Below are 15,199 nucleotides of genomic sequence, written 5' to 3'. Positions count from 1 at the left end.
GGGCTCAGGGTCCAAGGATGTTATGTTCCAAAAAGCGACTTGATCAGTCATTGAGACCCTGAGTGACAACGTCAGAAACGTCCCTGGGAATAGTCTGTACGGAGGCCAAGCAAGAGTTCCAGATCCAACAGAAGGGTGTGGGAACAGAGGAAAAACAACTCCAAACAAGGTAAACAGTCCTCTGTTCCGTGACAATAGCTGTGGTTCTTTTAGGCAATTGATGGCATAATGACCTGCACTACCACAATAAAGACATACATTGTGAGTAGGTCTCCGCTGTTTTTCTTTAGTGGATAGTGGTCCTCTTGTTCGATCTACTTCCATAGCTTCTGGTTCAGTATCAGCAGGTACTTGTGGGGTCTGAGCAGAAACTCTTGAATGGAAACCATAACTTGCTCTTGATTTAAAAAGTGCCCTGTCTTTCCAATCTTCTTTCTGAGAGTTTCTGATCGATACAGATCAACTGCACAAAGGATTCACAATCATCCAAGCAATGCACTCCCTGAATTCAGCAGCATATTCAGCTACAGAGTGCCTCTCTTGATGGGAGTTAAGGAGAGTGGCTGCTGCTGTAGCACAGCGTTTGGGGCCATTAAAAACTAGGCTAATGGTATCAATAAAATATTTTACATTTCCCAAGACAGGATTGTCCTGCTCCAATTGTGAGAAAATTATCCAACCTTCTCTCTTCCAGATGGATATCTGTTAACATCATGACATGCAAACTGCTTAGGAAACCCCTGAAATTTCGGGAGTCACCTGCAAACTTTTCTGGCAGAGGCAAGCGGACATCTTGTGCAGTGGTAGAAGAAGTCACCGCAATATCTTGTGTACTGTAGATGGCAAATTCATTATGCATGGTATGAACTTAATTTTGTAGCTCAACTACCTGATCTTTCAACACTTAAATGGTTTTGTACCTGGGCCTGCACAGTTCTTGTATTAAATGCAACCTGCTAGGCTAACTCAGAATCTGATCCATTGGTCTCCATGATGGGACATAATATTCTGTAAAGCTACAGATGTTAAGCAGGTTTGGAGACCAGTGGCTGGGTCAGCAGGATGGCTGGAAGAGAACAGTAAAAGCGTAGTCAGGCAAGCTGAGGTTAGTTGGTAGGAGAAGGCAGCAAAGTCAGACAGTCCAAAATCATCAGGCATAAGTCTGAGTAGCAGGCTTGATTAATGGAAAAACATGAACCGCAATAATCTGGCAAAGATAAAGTCACAGGAAGTGATTTAAATGCAGAGTAGACTCCTGACCAAAAATAGCTATGGAGAATTGGCAATCACACATACTTTTGCAATTCTTCTGACATCACTATGCTAGTGTTCAAGTGTTTGTATGTGACTGTATAAATGTATAAACAATTTCTATTTCAAATGTATAATATGCCTGAGAATTAGATGTAGTCTTGAAATATTTCAATCTATTAATTCAGTTAGGCAATAAAGGTATCCTCTTTACCAAATTTGGTCTTTTTTTTTTATGGTGTTTTCTTGCTATAACACAAAACAACTCTATATTATGGAATATGAAGAATTGTCATGTCATGTTTCTGGAAATAATTATGGAAATAATATGTTTATCAGTTTTGCATAGAAAGGTTACTTTCTAGGCATAACTTGAATGCTCACCTTAGTATGCAGTACACATCCTAAAGTTGTCTACTATTTGAGGCAACAAGGAAACAGGTCTGTCTGGTTTTTTATATGGATTCTTAATATATTTTCCCATTATGCATGACGCCAGCACAAAACTCCAAAGGGTTGGTTTCCGTGGTGATGGTCGCTAGCTCCAGAGGTCTACCATTAATATCTAATATAGCCAAAGGAATGTTTTCAGTGAAGGAATTGAGCACTTCTTTGCAAGAAGTACTACTGGGAGTATTTCCAGAATGTGTAAAAATACTTACATGATTGGTAGTGTAAAACAGGAGCCAGGACTGCATTGATCAAATTATATAGTCACAGATTTCCCGACTCATCAGTGCAAATACAAACCATTATTATTGATTATCCGGCCTTAAGGCCAGGAAGGCTGGAAACCCAAGGTGCTATGGTCACCACAGGTCCATGATCACAAAAGATGTTTCAGATTAGGGTACCACATGAACTTGTTTTTGGCACGCTGGTAAGAGCCTCTAGGGCCAGCCAGAGATAATTTGTTTATGATGCGGTTGGACTGGGGCATTACTTTTTGCCCTCCCATTTGCACTAGTTCTTTTGTAGTGCACATATGACCAATATTTTCTTTATATTGAACTATGTAATTAATACACTATATTGGTACACTGAAAAGGGCCAAATCCCTAGAATATTTGTTGTGATTTTTTCTTCTGTGGGGGAGGTGAGCTGCCTTTTTGGACTCCTTGTCTCCACTTGAAATCTTCAGTGGTGTTCTCTTTGGAGGGGGACAAAGAAGATCCAGCCGTTAAGAATGCCTTCTGGTGGAGCGGGAAAGGAAGGGGGTGCATATCCGTTCAAGAAGTGCAGCCACATAAAATGAAGAATTTGAGATCTAGTAATCCAATAAAGCCCTCAATGCTTTTGTCACCATTCACACTTTCCTTTGAGTTTGACTTCAAACAAATGCATCTCTGGATTCTATAAAATACAAAACAGTAAATGCATGCCAACCTTGGGCTTTGAGAGATACATGCAGCTCTAAATTTGGCAATCTGACCTCAGACACAGCTAATAATTACTCCAATTTGTGCCCTGCTTTGAAAGGTCCATAATGCATACTTTGTGCTTCTCCAGAGCAGAGGTCCCTTTTCCTGATATTAGTTACAAAATAAAACAGACACTTTCAATTGGCCATTGTTTTCACTTTATGTGTAAGTATGTGGTATTTCATGCAAATTATCAGTTGTGAATATGACTGCACTCCACTAAGATTTACATATACAGTATGTGTGCGTTATGTTGGTGAAGGCTTGGGGTGCAAAGAACAAAGGACAAAGACAATCACAATCTTGCTCTCCAATAAAATTTATTTTTTTATTTTTCTAGATCTGTGGCATTCTGGCATTTTCTAGAAAACTGGTTATATTTTCTAATTGTCATTAATTTTATTTAAAAAAAAATAATCTAGAAATTATTACTAATAAAGGCTGGACACCTAAAATGCCAAACTTTTCTAAGAGGCAGGGGTATTAACATCATCAATTCTAGCAGAGCCAAAAGCTCATTGCACAGCATAAAAGGGGGCTAATGTTCTGCAGTTAGAACCCCTGCATTTGAGTGATGTTGGAAGCAGATTAAATTTTTGGAAGAGACTTTAGAACACTCTCCATTGAAATATTCTTCTGATATGACATACATGCTTCCCCCCTAAATCTTGTTATTTTCTGCTAACGAACTCTACGGTAGTGGTACAGTAAGATTGTCTTTCATATTTTCCCCACAGTATAGCTGTAAATTGAAACTGGGAATCAGAACACACAGTATGACATTGTACAATGGAACAACATATAAGCCACATATTCAGAGTAAATTATTTTTTGCAAAACTTTGCAACGTATATGTATTCTTATATGTTGGTCCAATATGCTGTACTATTCTACCTGTTTTTCATCCAAAGTTCAATACAAGTTTGAACAACACTGAATAAAATATCATCATGGAAAATAAAAAAATATCCCAATATTCTAATACATTCAAATTTGCTCTGTAACAGCAAACTATTTCCTCTGCAGTTGTATATTCAATTAAGAAAATAATCCTTCTTTCACCTTCTAACACAATTATTTTCTTTAATAGTGTTATATGTTACCAATTCTGTGACATTACACTAATCTGCTTAAATCACTTACATATGTTAAGTGATTTTTGTAACATGGAACAGTTTTTAAATAAAACTGCAATTTAGTCACCAACATCTTCACCTACATTTTATGGCATCTGTGATACAGTAGATACCACTTAACAATCTATATAATTCCAAAAATATTCTATCTTTCCAATAAATATGATATCGCTCAGTTGAAGACATGGTTAAGCTAGGGTTAAGCCATTGATAAAGACAGATATGTCCATGGGAAGACTACAACTTTTCTAAGGTGGCATCACAGAGCCCTACATTGCCCTTTGGGTGCAATAGGGGGATCTTCAGGCTGGTGGTTGTCAGGTTAAGATTGGGACTAGCTCCAAATTGTACAATTTAAACTGATCAGTAAATAAACAGGCTAACTTATATCTCTAGCTGAAGATGGAAGCCTTGAAAACCTTGAGCTAGCATTGGATCTAGCACAGGGGAAAGAAGCTGACTGTTCTTTTGCCTTTATCTTACATCCACGCTACAAACTGGGTGCATGCCCAAGCATGCAAGCATATATAGTATCTTAGGCAACAGGCTTTTCTTGAACCCTAAATGCTTAAAAACATCTGGGAGCCACAGTGCTTAATAATGTGTATTCAAACAATATGACGAGGAAATTATTTTTGGACTGTTCTCATGAACATTTGGTTTAATTCCCTAAAACAATGTATAGTCTTTGTTTTCATCACACATTTATATACCCATTGGAAAATTACAGTTAAACTACAGTAAAACATTAAACTAAGCAAAGACTGTTGGGAGAGTTAAATAAGCAAACATTCTACTACTTTAGCTATCTCAATTTTACTACTTGGAGGGAAATGATTGTTCTTTTAAATGTTTCTTATGTTTTCTTTATCAGTCAGTTTATCAGTTTCATTTTCTTTTCTTCCATTTTTTCTAAGAACTTGGTGCCAATCTCAAGTGTCATCCACCTAGCCACTCTACTTAAATACTTGCCACCCAGTGGGGCAGTAACACTGGTATATTACATGTTACACTACTCCAGCAACGAAAGTTTTAAAAAAAGTTCTGCTTTATTCAGTATGTATATATATATATATATATACATATACATGCTTACATATATTTATGTATGTAAACACCCACACGCACGTTCACCAACCTAAAGTCCACTTACACTTAAGCCCATAATATCAAAGGGGGTCGTAGACAGAGACCCTCCTCAATTTTCTAGCCTTTCCAAAATATATTTTGTAAAACAAAAAAAATATGGCTGCCTGCCCACTGTCTGTGGAAAACTAAGACTGCAAGAACTCTGAAAATACATTAAAAATAAAATCAGGCAGCCAATTGATTCCTACTTTTTCAAGAAAATAAATTTCATTTTGAAAAATAATTTGCGGGTTATTTAAGAAATCTGTCTAGACTGGACCTTACCCCATGACTGCTTATACTCAGCTACCAGTATATTGCAAGTAGGGGATAATCGCGCCACTGCGCGTACACACGTGTGCGTGTTTACACAAACATTTTTTGTTAATTTTGATAGAACTTTCACTCCAGCATTTTCAAAAGAACCCGCAGGGGTTAACAAATATCCAAGGCTTTTAAGAAAAAAAGCTGACATAATCAAACCACACAGTGGCTATGGATAATTAGTGAGTCTTCACTCTACTATTCCCAATCAAGACTTCATCTTTCCACTCCCCTCTTTAGCCACTGTCTGAAGAGGTGTGGGGGGCGGTGGAAGGAGAGGTACGCCTGCGTGGGGGACTCCACGAATTGTCCGAGCTGTTAGATGGGGGAAAGGGACGGTGAGAGCGAAGAAGGAAGAGTTCTCCCTGTTCTCTGAGCAGGGCCTGAGCGATGAGCCCTGGCAGAGCATGGAGGGAGGCATTTAAGGAGTCAATCTTAGTCTCCAAGGTTATTATCCTCTTCTCAAGGTCATCGTTACGTTCTTGTAGATCAGACATGAGGTCGTACATCACATTCTGCGTCTACATTGAAAGTAACAAACAAAGTAAGTTACTAAAAATGTACTACATATATATATATATATATAAAACATTCTGCTCCCAAGGTATTGGGAAAGAATATGGTAATGATATAAGTGGGGTTCATTTATGATGTGACGTCACTACCAACATTATGTGGTAAAGTTGTGATGTGACTTCCTCGCCACAAAAAGCCTGTTTCACTTAGACATGGATATTGTGTGTTCTGTGCTGATGGAACCAAAATCTGTTTAGGCTCCTGACCTGCAGGTCATAACTTCCATTGCCAAAGTTGCCATAAACAAAAATAGTGGTTGTTTTGTGAACACTTAATAACTGCACTGGAACCCTAAGCACCATATCATATTGTATAAGTAATGGTTACAAGTAGTATATAAAGACAAATATCACAATTTCTTACATAGTGATTTAGAAACTCTTCAGCCAGGCTGAAAACATTTTGTTTATAGACAAATAGCCTCCTCTGACATGTAAAATTGTATTACCGTGAAGTCCACACAAAGGTCCTGGGACACTGGCTGGCTTACTCCTCTAAGAATTACATTTCTACCAGTACTTTTCTGTACAGAGGATGGTAAGGCAGAAGAGCTAATTTTCATTTTTAATAACAGAAATCATTATCCGTTCTTCCAATCTGGAAGAATGTTTGCTTATTTGGTGTTTTTATATATATATATATATAAGTCTTTCCAATAGAAGCTAAAGAAGTCTGTGTTGCCCTGCATTGAGCTGACCTTAATGGGAGTTTGTCTCAATAACTTAATTTAAACTACTAGGGAAGCCTGTATTCATCAATGAGGTTATGGGGTCCAGTGTTGTGATGGTCAATGTTACCACTACATTGCACTCACCTTTGCTAGATCTACCAAGGTGTTGGCCTGATCATTGAGTTTTCTTTGCTCCATTTTCACACTTCGCAACCTAAAGGGGAGAAGACAATGAAGCTCACATGGGAGATTGGCCTTCCTGACACCCAGTTACATGACACATGCAAAGCCACTGACATTTTTCCTGCACCCACAAAAAAGAAAACCAAAGCAGATAAAAAAACATTAACCCTTCCAGCACAAATATATCTGGTAGCAATAATATCTAGCACTGACAGGGTTAATAATCTGCCATTTGTGCTTATGTATCGGACCATGCAAAGTTATTTTTTGAAATGAGTGAGCACAAAGTTAAAATCTGCATAGCACAAGTTAAGAATTGATTATTGCAAGAGGTTTGCAAAGCCTTGAACCTCCCTTAAAGGGGAAAATACTGCAAGTACATAAGCATCTTTGCATGCATAAATATGCATTGTCTGTTGTATGTGACCATCGCTGACAACCCAGGCGTCAAAGCAGAAGTTGGTGTAAAGCTGCAACAGCCACCGCAACCCGTCCTGAAAATGAATGTGCTGCTCTATAACATGATGCAGAGTCTGCTTCTGTGTAAATGGCATGCCCAGGTCTCAAAAACATCCCTGTGAGGCTGTGAGTGTTAAAAGCCTTCGAAAGGTTCAGTTTATTGTTTTAGGTAAATTGCCACCTTGCTTCAGATTATCAGCCAGTAGACTCGGAGGGCCATTGTAGGACTATCCACAGATAACACACACTTAGGCCTTTCTATCTAATGTTAATAGATCATTTGTAAAATGCCCATATGACTGCTATCCTTGGGCAGGCTACAAAAGTAATGGGGTTTCTATTAAATTATTTGTCAAGCAAAATAAATTATTAAGTAACCCTGAATCATTATACAAAGCAGCATCAGATTAGGAGAAAGGAAATTATGAACAACCAGGTTTCATCATTCTTCAGTGAATGAAAAACCACGATTTGAGAGATGGGAACCAAGATTGTACTGGGGTCAGATTTCCATGCAGGCAAGCATTGATACAGAAACCTGAAAAAAGGCAAATTTTTGGCTCGGAGGGAAAAGAAAGGGAAATAGGAACTTACTTCTGAGCCCTGTAGGGGATGAATTAGCAAAACAAAGACAAAACACAACAGTTTTTTTGTTGTCGATAACAAACAGGACAATAAGCAGCATGCTGTAACACATCTAATTTACAGTGCTGGTTGAGGAAATGTTTGGAAGGTTACCTGTGAAAATCACATGCAAAGCCCTTAATAGAGGATAATCAAACATTATAAAAGCTATTAAAAATGATTATTAGCTATTTTCGATTAAATTAGCCTGGTAAAATAAGCCAGAAGAACTTGTGGTTAACCACACATTGTAAACTAGTCATTAGAAGCTAGCTTGGTATTCAGAGTGTTCCTTGAACATGAATGTATTCTTTCTCTCAAGACAAAGTGTGAGGAAGAAAATATCTATTGCAGTGGCGTCTCCAGCTTTCATATTTAGGGGGGCACATGGGGGGCCAGGGACCAAAGTAGGGGGGCCAATTATAAAACGGTACATATACTATATATATATATATATATATATATATATATATGCGTTAGACGTGCATTTTTAACTACATCATATGTACTTATCTCTTTGAAGTGATTGAAATATTATTTATATTTGAAATATATATGAAATATATATATAAATATTAGCCCCTGCTGCAGATATATAGAAATATTACACCCTGCTTCCGATATATATTAATATTAGCCCCTGCTGCGGATATATATTAATATTAGCCCCTGCTGCGGATATATATACTTATATATCGGCAGCAGGGTATAATATATTAATATTAGACCCTGCTGCCAATATATATAAATATTAAACCAATATATTTTATAGTGAAAAAATTGGACTCAAGCATTTCCTTGGGCCCGCTCAATGCTCCCTTGCATGCAATCACTCCCTCCGCTACCACACCAAGAAAAATATATTTGCCACACTGACTGCAGATCAGGGGAAGACAGTGAGTCAGTCCTTCTGACTGCACCGTGACATTGAGAGGTCCTCAATGTAATCATCCCTTTGTCCCCTCATTCACTAAACCATACCGCTCTTTTACTTACACCCTGTAGTTCAGGTATAGATCAAATAAACAACACATGTAAACAGCACGTGCATGTATAGATCAACTGAATAAGAAATAAAAACCCTGTAGTTGCAGGTATACATAAATAATGTATGGAAGCATAGCATAGCAGATACAGATCAACAGAATAACACAAACCCAGCTTTGCAGGTACAGATCAACTGGAAATCACATAACTACTAAGCATTAACGGTATAGATAAAACCCCCTAAATTACAGGCATAGCTCACAGGATGCAGCTCACCAGCCCTGGTGTCCACACTGCCCACATAGAACCCGACCAGCACCAAAATAACATTAACAAATTACAGTCGAGAGTGAGCCAACTTTGTCCCCAAACAGCCCAGCGTGAGCCAATTTTGTCCCCAAACAGCCCGCCATGACACCGGTACAGGCTCTGCAACACAGACACCCAAACACACACACACCAGGACAGGCTCTGCCACATCAAAATGCTTTCCACACTGGTTTGCTGTTTGTTTGTTTTCCCCCCTTGTGGATTGATGCCCCAGCCAGCCCCCCTTTGGTTTTAATGTATTTCTCCCCACACCCTTGGGTATTGCCCCATGTGGATTTGTGCCCCAAGCCAGCCCCCTTTGTACATTATGCCCCTTTTGTATTGCCCCATGTGGATTTGTGCCCCCAGCCAGCCCCCTTTGTGCATTATGCCCCAACACCCTTGTGTATTGATTTATGTGATGTCCCCAGCCAGCCTCCCTCCCTTGTGTATTGATGCCCCCCTTTGCATTGTTAATAACTCACCCATGTATATTGAACCCAGCCACCCACCCCCCACCTTTGTGTATTGATTTATGTGGTGCCCCAACCACCCTGTTGTGTACTTATACCCCCTAGCCACCCCCATTTTGTATTTAATTGTTGTCCCAATGCAGTCCCCCCCCTTCCTCCTATTACCCCAACTTTTTTATTTTTTTAATAAGTTTTTGCTGCCATCCTTCACTGCTGCTGTCCTCCAATGTGCTCTTCTACCTGTCACGAGGAACTGTTCCGTGTGACTCCGCCACCTTGAGCGGCCCATCACATTGACAATGCGGAGTCACACGGAACAGGACACTGGGCGGCACTGTGCAGGCACGCTGGCCGCTTAATGATTTTAAAGCGGCCAGCGTGTCTAACCGCCGCTTCAAGAGTCACAGCCGCATCGGCTGCAATGGCATCTCGGTGTGCCGGCCAGTTCGGCTGGCCCACTGCGGATGCTGCAGGCATTAAAGACGGCCCTGAGGCTCCGCGCCTATAAAAAAAAAAAAAAGACGGCATTTCAATTGAGGGGGCACAAGGGGGGGCACAGCATGCTGTAGGGGGGGCCATAAAAACAAAAAACAGTGCTTTGTGGACTTAGTGGTACCCCAAAAGCATGGATTTCTGGGTCAAAAAGTGATTACTTTTTTCTCTTTGATTTTAGAGGTATAGCTCCTTGTGAGTTTTTGTTTCAAACTTGGAGCGCCTCTAAAAACCTCTCTGAAAACCTCAGGAAGCAAATATATACCTATTAAATCAAAGAGAACAAAAAAGTAATAACTTTTTGACCCAGAAATCCTTTTTTCACGGACATCAAACCTTTTGAGTTTGTAAAACGTTTAAAGCACAAGAGTATGACTGTGTGTCTGTGCAATATCGGATATTAGAGGGGGTAATTGTCTGAAACTGCTTATGTCTGGTAATGGAAGGGGTCAATTGTCTGAGATGCTAATGTCGGGTAATGGAGGGTGTTAATTGTCTGGGACTGCTCATGTCTGGTAATAGCTTCCTAATAATCTCTTTAATGCAAAATGTATTTTATGTGTACGTGAAGGGGTGTGCATTTGTGAATCAGTGTATGTGTGTATATATATATATATATATACCTGTGTGTGTAATCTCATCCGCTAATCTGGGGAAGGGGAGTGACCATTTGTTCTGTAAGGGACCCTAAAACTTGTGATGGCAGCACTGGAAGGATCTCCCACACATTATAGAAGAGGTTAGAGGAACATTAGAAATCTCAAAAAAGGTGTTACACAACACTCAGTGTCAAAACACTTCTTAGAATGTCACAACAAATACACTAAGGGTATACCTTTTTGCGCCATAGATAAGGTTAAAAAACATTGGGGAGGAGGCAATAGTATTAAGGAAGTGGGAAAGAAAGAAATGGAATGGCTTTATAACTTAGACACTTTACAAGGTTCACACACAGAATTTGACCTTGTCATGTTTCTATAAAATTGTATATTTTGATGGACATTTTACCATATATGATAATTTTATATATATATATATATTGTAACAAGGTGCGGGGTGTTGTCGTGGAAGGGGTATACATTCCTCCTCGATTTTGCAGGGTTTTCTACGACATATAGGGCAGGCTGGTTCTCCACCCCGCTGTTTACATGCACCTGGACTGACACAGGTTCCAGGCCAGGAGTTTAAGCTGACTCCAATGCACTGGTCAGCTGCAAGTAATTAGCTGCACTGACTGCAATATAACCTGACCTGTTGGACAGAGGGAAAAAAGAGAGAGTTTGTTTGGAAGCAGCAGAGCTTGCTATGCACAAAAGAGACCATCAAAGAGGTTGGTGGGATTATGTTTTGTTTTAGTTTAGACCCTTAGTAGTTAGGGAGTTATATGTTAGTAAGTGCTCAGACGAGCTAGGCTTTTGTTTGTAGTGAATTTGTGTTCTATGTAATCCTGTAAATGTCTTCATACGTGGACTACAAATAAATCGTGGGCGATTACCTAACTGAGATGTGGCGTTAATACCCTAGAGGACCGTGCTGTTTGGTACCCTGTGTGGGTGCAGGATCACAATATATATATATATATATATATATATATATATATATATAAGGGGCGTCACATTGATTCACTGCTCAACTGATGTTGGATTAAGCGACAAGTACTTCTTTACAACGTCTAAGGTATAAAGCAAGGCATGGGAGACCTGTTTAAAAATCTCTGAGCCAAGGCTCCTTACCCACTTTTTCTACCAGTAACTTTCCATTTTTAGCAGTGTCCACCCCACACCACCCCAGATTCGTGTTGGTATGTTCTTGTGCATGAGATCCCAGAACACATGGATGAAAGTGCTGTATAAGACAGCTGGAAGCAGAAAATTCGGTAGGTCACCTGTATATTTGTGGAAAAAAAGGTTTCATAATTAAGGGGAAAAAAATAGCTAGAATGTAAGACCATGTTGTTCTCTTAGAGCTAAGTGAGTCTGGTTCAGCTTGACTTGTTAGGAAATTACTTTGAGCTAAGCTGACCTCTTCCTTGTCCATGTCCTTATCTGCATTTTGAAGGACTTTCTGTACTCGGTAGGTGAGTTTAGTGCCATTCTAAGGGCTGGTGCCTGGGACTTTATTAAAATGTGCTGATTTGCATACTTCTGTCTTAAGTTTACTGGTAGGTGGGATACAACCTTAGTATGTCCAAAATAAAGAAGCAGAGGCTCAGCACTCAAATGATAAGGTGAGTTTATTTCATGCAGGCAACGTTTTGACGCACAGGTCTTTCTCAAGCCTTAGACCTGTGCGTCGAAACGTTGCCTGCGTGAAATAAACTCACCTTATCATTTGAGTGCTGAGCCTCTGCTTCTTTATTTTGGATTTATTGAGGGACTTGGTGGTACCCTGGCTCGTGCACCATTTCACTGCTGAGTGCTGCATTCCAACCTCTTTTTGTGTATAACCTTAGTATGGGCATAATCTAAGGAGAAATGTGTGGAAAGTTGACAGAGATGGGAAGAATGGGCGGTGTGGATGGGAGACAGGCAGCCCTGGTTTCTAGCCGAAGGTAAGAAAAGTAAAGGAGTGATCATTATTTGAACGAGTATGAAACTTACTCTCCAAGTCCCATGTGTATTAAAAACATGTAAATATCGGCACTTGACCAATATGCAGATTGTACGATAAATAGTAATGGGGCCTGCAATGTTCTAATGCAGCAAAATTAGGGACTCCTTCTAAAAATGCAAAATCACCTTTTTTTTGAAAAATTCTGGTCAGGTTATTCCATCAAGTTATGGCTAACTTCCTGTTTTTAATGGCCTGTTGATATATACAGGCAGCCCTATGTTCACAAGCACATATTTTTCAATTATCAAGTGAATTAACTCAATTAGTTCGAGCTTTTCACATATACCGTATTTCCCCAAGTATAAGACACACCTTAATTTTGGGGCCCGAAATAAAAAAATATATATACATACATATTGTATACATATATACAATACAAAGCTATTGTACTGGCTGCCTGGGCATGATATGAGTGTGATTGATGTCAGCTGCTAGTAATTGTTAGCAATCACACTCCTATCATGCTCAGGCAGCCAGTACATGCACATCACTTTTAGCCTCCCTGTTTCCCCTCCCTGTGCCCCCTACACACGGATCCATGCTATCACACACACACATATATATTCATTAATTTACTTCCCCCACCCTTACCTGAACTGCAGATCTTCTGGTGCCGCTCACAGACTTCCGTGGGGGCCGCTGTTTCCCTCTGCGTTGCTCGAACAGGAACGGAGCGGAGTCATGTGATGTGATGTACATTCACGTGACTCCACTGAGTTCCTGTGTCACCTCGACGGATCAAGATACGCTGCTGAGCAACACAGAGGTAAGCAGCAGGTCCCCTTTCAGGTAAAAAAAAAATTCAAATCTACCACCACTGTATAAGAAGCACCCAGTTTTTAGACCCCAATTTTTTCTAAAATGCGTCTTATACATGTGGAAATACGTGTCAGAGCTGAGTTGGGATCGGAGCGCAGCGCAGAGAGACACCGGGTGCAAGGGAGTGAAGTAAAGGGTAATCCAACACACAAAGTCCAGTATATAGCCAAGGGTCAAAAGTCCATGTAATCGAATCAGAAGGTTCGCAGTACAACAAGGGTAATCCAAAAACAAAGTCCAGAAATCCAGCCAAGGGTCAAAAGTCCGTATAATCCAAATAGAGCAGAAACAGCAACAGGGTATAGGAATCCGGTAGGGAACTTGAACAACCAAGTACTGAAGGTACAGGGTTGCAGGTTTAAATAGCCCGCCTAATTGTTACTCCTCCTCTAACCCCTCCTCTCTCTGTGGCTGTCAATTAGTCCCTAATCCCTCCCCTCTGCAGTTAGACCGCAGGACACGCCTCTCCTGGCTGTCAGTAGAGGTTTGGGACTGCAGGACACGCCCCCCCCTGGCTGCCAGCAGCGGTCTGGGACCGCAGGACCCGCCCCCCGCCATACTGCTAGTCCTGGCGTCTGTCGCGTGCGGCTGCCGCCGCAACGGAGACCAGGGACGCGGCCCGCGGCACGGAGATGCCGTGCCGTGCGGCCGAGGATGTAGTTGCTCGGCGGGGACTCCGCCGGATGAGGACCTCCGTCGCCGACGGGTTGGGACCCGACGGACACATGGCCGAGGACGCGGGCGCCCGGCGGTGTCGCCGCTGTGCGAGAACCCCCGCCGACGACCGGTAGGGTCCTAACAATACGGTACTTTATATAGCATGTTATATACTGATCTTGTTTATATTCCAATTATGTTTTGAAATATTTATAGAGCAGTGTGGAGACAAATCAAACTGACAAATGGTGTGCTTTAAAGAAAATCTATCTTACTAATATCAGTGTGAGCAGCAAAACTGCAAAAGGGAGAAGCGAATCAGATTAAAGTACAGATTTCTGCCTTGTTTTCTCATTTGAGACAAGTAATGAATTCTGAAGTTAACACTAAAGTTAAACATATCAACATAATATAAAAATCATAGATGACAATAAGAAAACCATTACATTGCCTATTAGCTGAAGCCTGCTACTCATTAAAAAGTAAACTTAAACATACAGTGGGGCAAAAAAGTATTTAGTCAGCCACCAATTGTGCAAGTTGTCCAACTTACAAAGATGAGAGAGGCCTGTAATTTTCACCATAGGTACACTTCAACTATGAGAGACAGAATGAGACAAGTCCATAAATCACATTGTCTGATTTTTAAAGAATGTATTTGCAAATTATGGTGGAAAATATGTATTTGGTCAATAACAAAAGTTCATATCAATACTTTGTTATATACCCTTTGTTGGCAATGACAGAGGTCAAACATTTTCTGTAAGTCTTCAGAAGGTTTTCACACACTGTTGCTGGTATTTTGGACCATTCCTCCATGCAGATCTCCTCTAGAGCAGTGAGAGTTTCTACCAAAAAGTTCTACCTTCTACATTCGCCCAATCCTCTTCTGGATCATCCAAATGCTCTCTAGCAAACTTCAGACGGGCCCGGACATGTACTGGCTTAAGCAGGGGGACACGCCTGGCACTGCATGATTTGAGTCCCTGGCAGCGTAGTGTGTTACTGATGGTAGCCTTTGTTACTTTGGTCCCAGCTCTCTGCAGGTCATTCACTAGGTCCCCCCGTGTGGTTCTG

At 40.5% G+C, this 15,199-nt stretch overlaps 1 protein-coding gene across 2 annotated transcripts in view; it reads right to left on the bottom strand.

Annotated features, from left to right (window-relative positions):
• Nucleotides 1–5,496: 5,496 nt before the first annotated feature.
• LOC149289497 (small conductance calcium-activated potassium channel protein 2-like) overlaps nucleotides 5,497–15,199 on the bottom strand; it is a 42,606-nt gene continuing 32,903 nt past the window's right edge. Inside the window, exons 7-8 of one of the 2 annotated variants that reach the window (XM_089490492.1) lie at nucleotides 6,646–6,720; nucleotides 5,497–5,779 (exon numbers count right to left, since the gene is read on the bottom strand). In XM_089490492.1, the coding sequence (XP_089346618.1) occupies nucleotides 5,497–5,779; nucleotides 6,646–6,720 (358 nt within the window). Of the gene's footprint in view, nucleotides 5,782–6,645; nucleotides 6,721–15,199 lie in introns of both variants that reach the window. The other variant, XM_089490493.1, reaches the window with a different exon arrangement.

This window comes from Sceloporus occidentalis, unplaced genomic scaffold, assembly GCF_023333645.1.
Source record: "Sceloporus occidentalis isolate IW3139 unplaced genomic scaffold, rSceOcc1.0.p SCAF_45, whole genome shotgun sequence".
In the NCBI taxonomy this organism is placed as follows: domain Eukaryota; kingdom Metazoa; phylum Chordata; class Lepidosauria; order Squamata; family Phrynosomatidae; genus Sceloporus; species Sceloporus occidentalis.
Note: the sequence above shows the minus strand (reverse complement) of the source record. Positions and strands in the feature narration are given on the sequence as shown.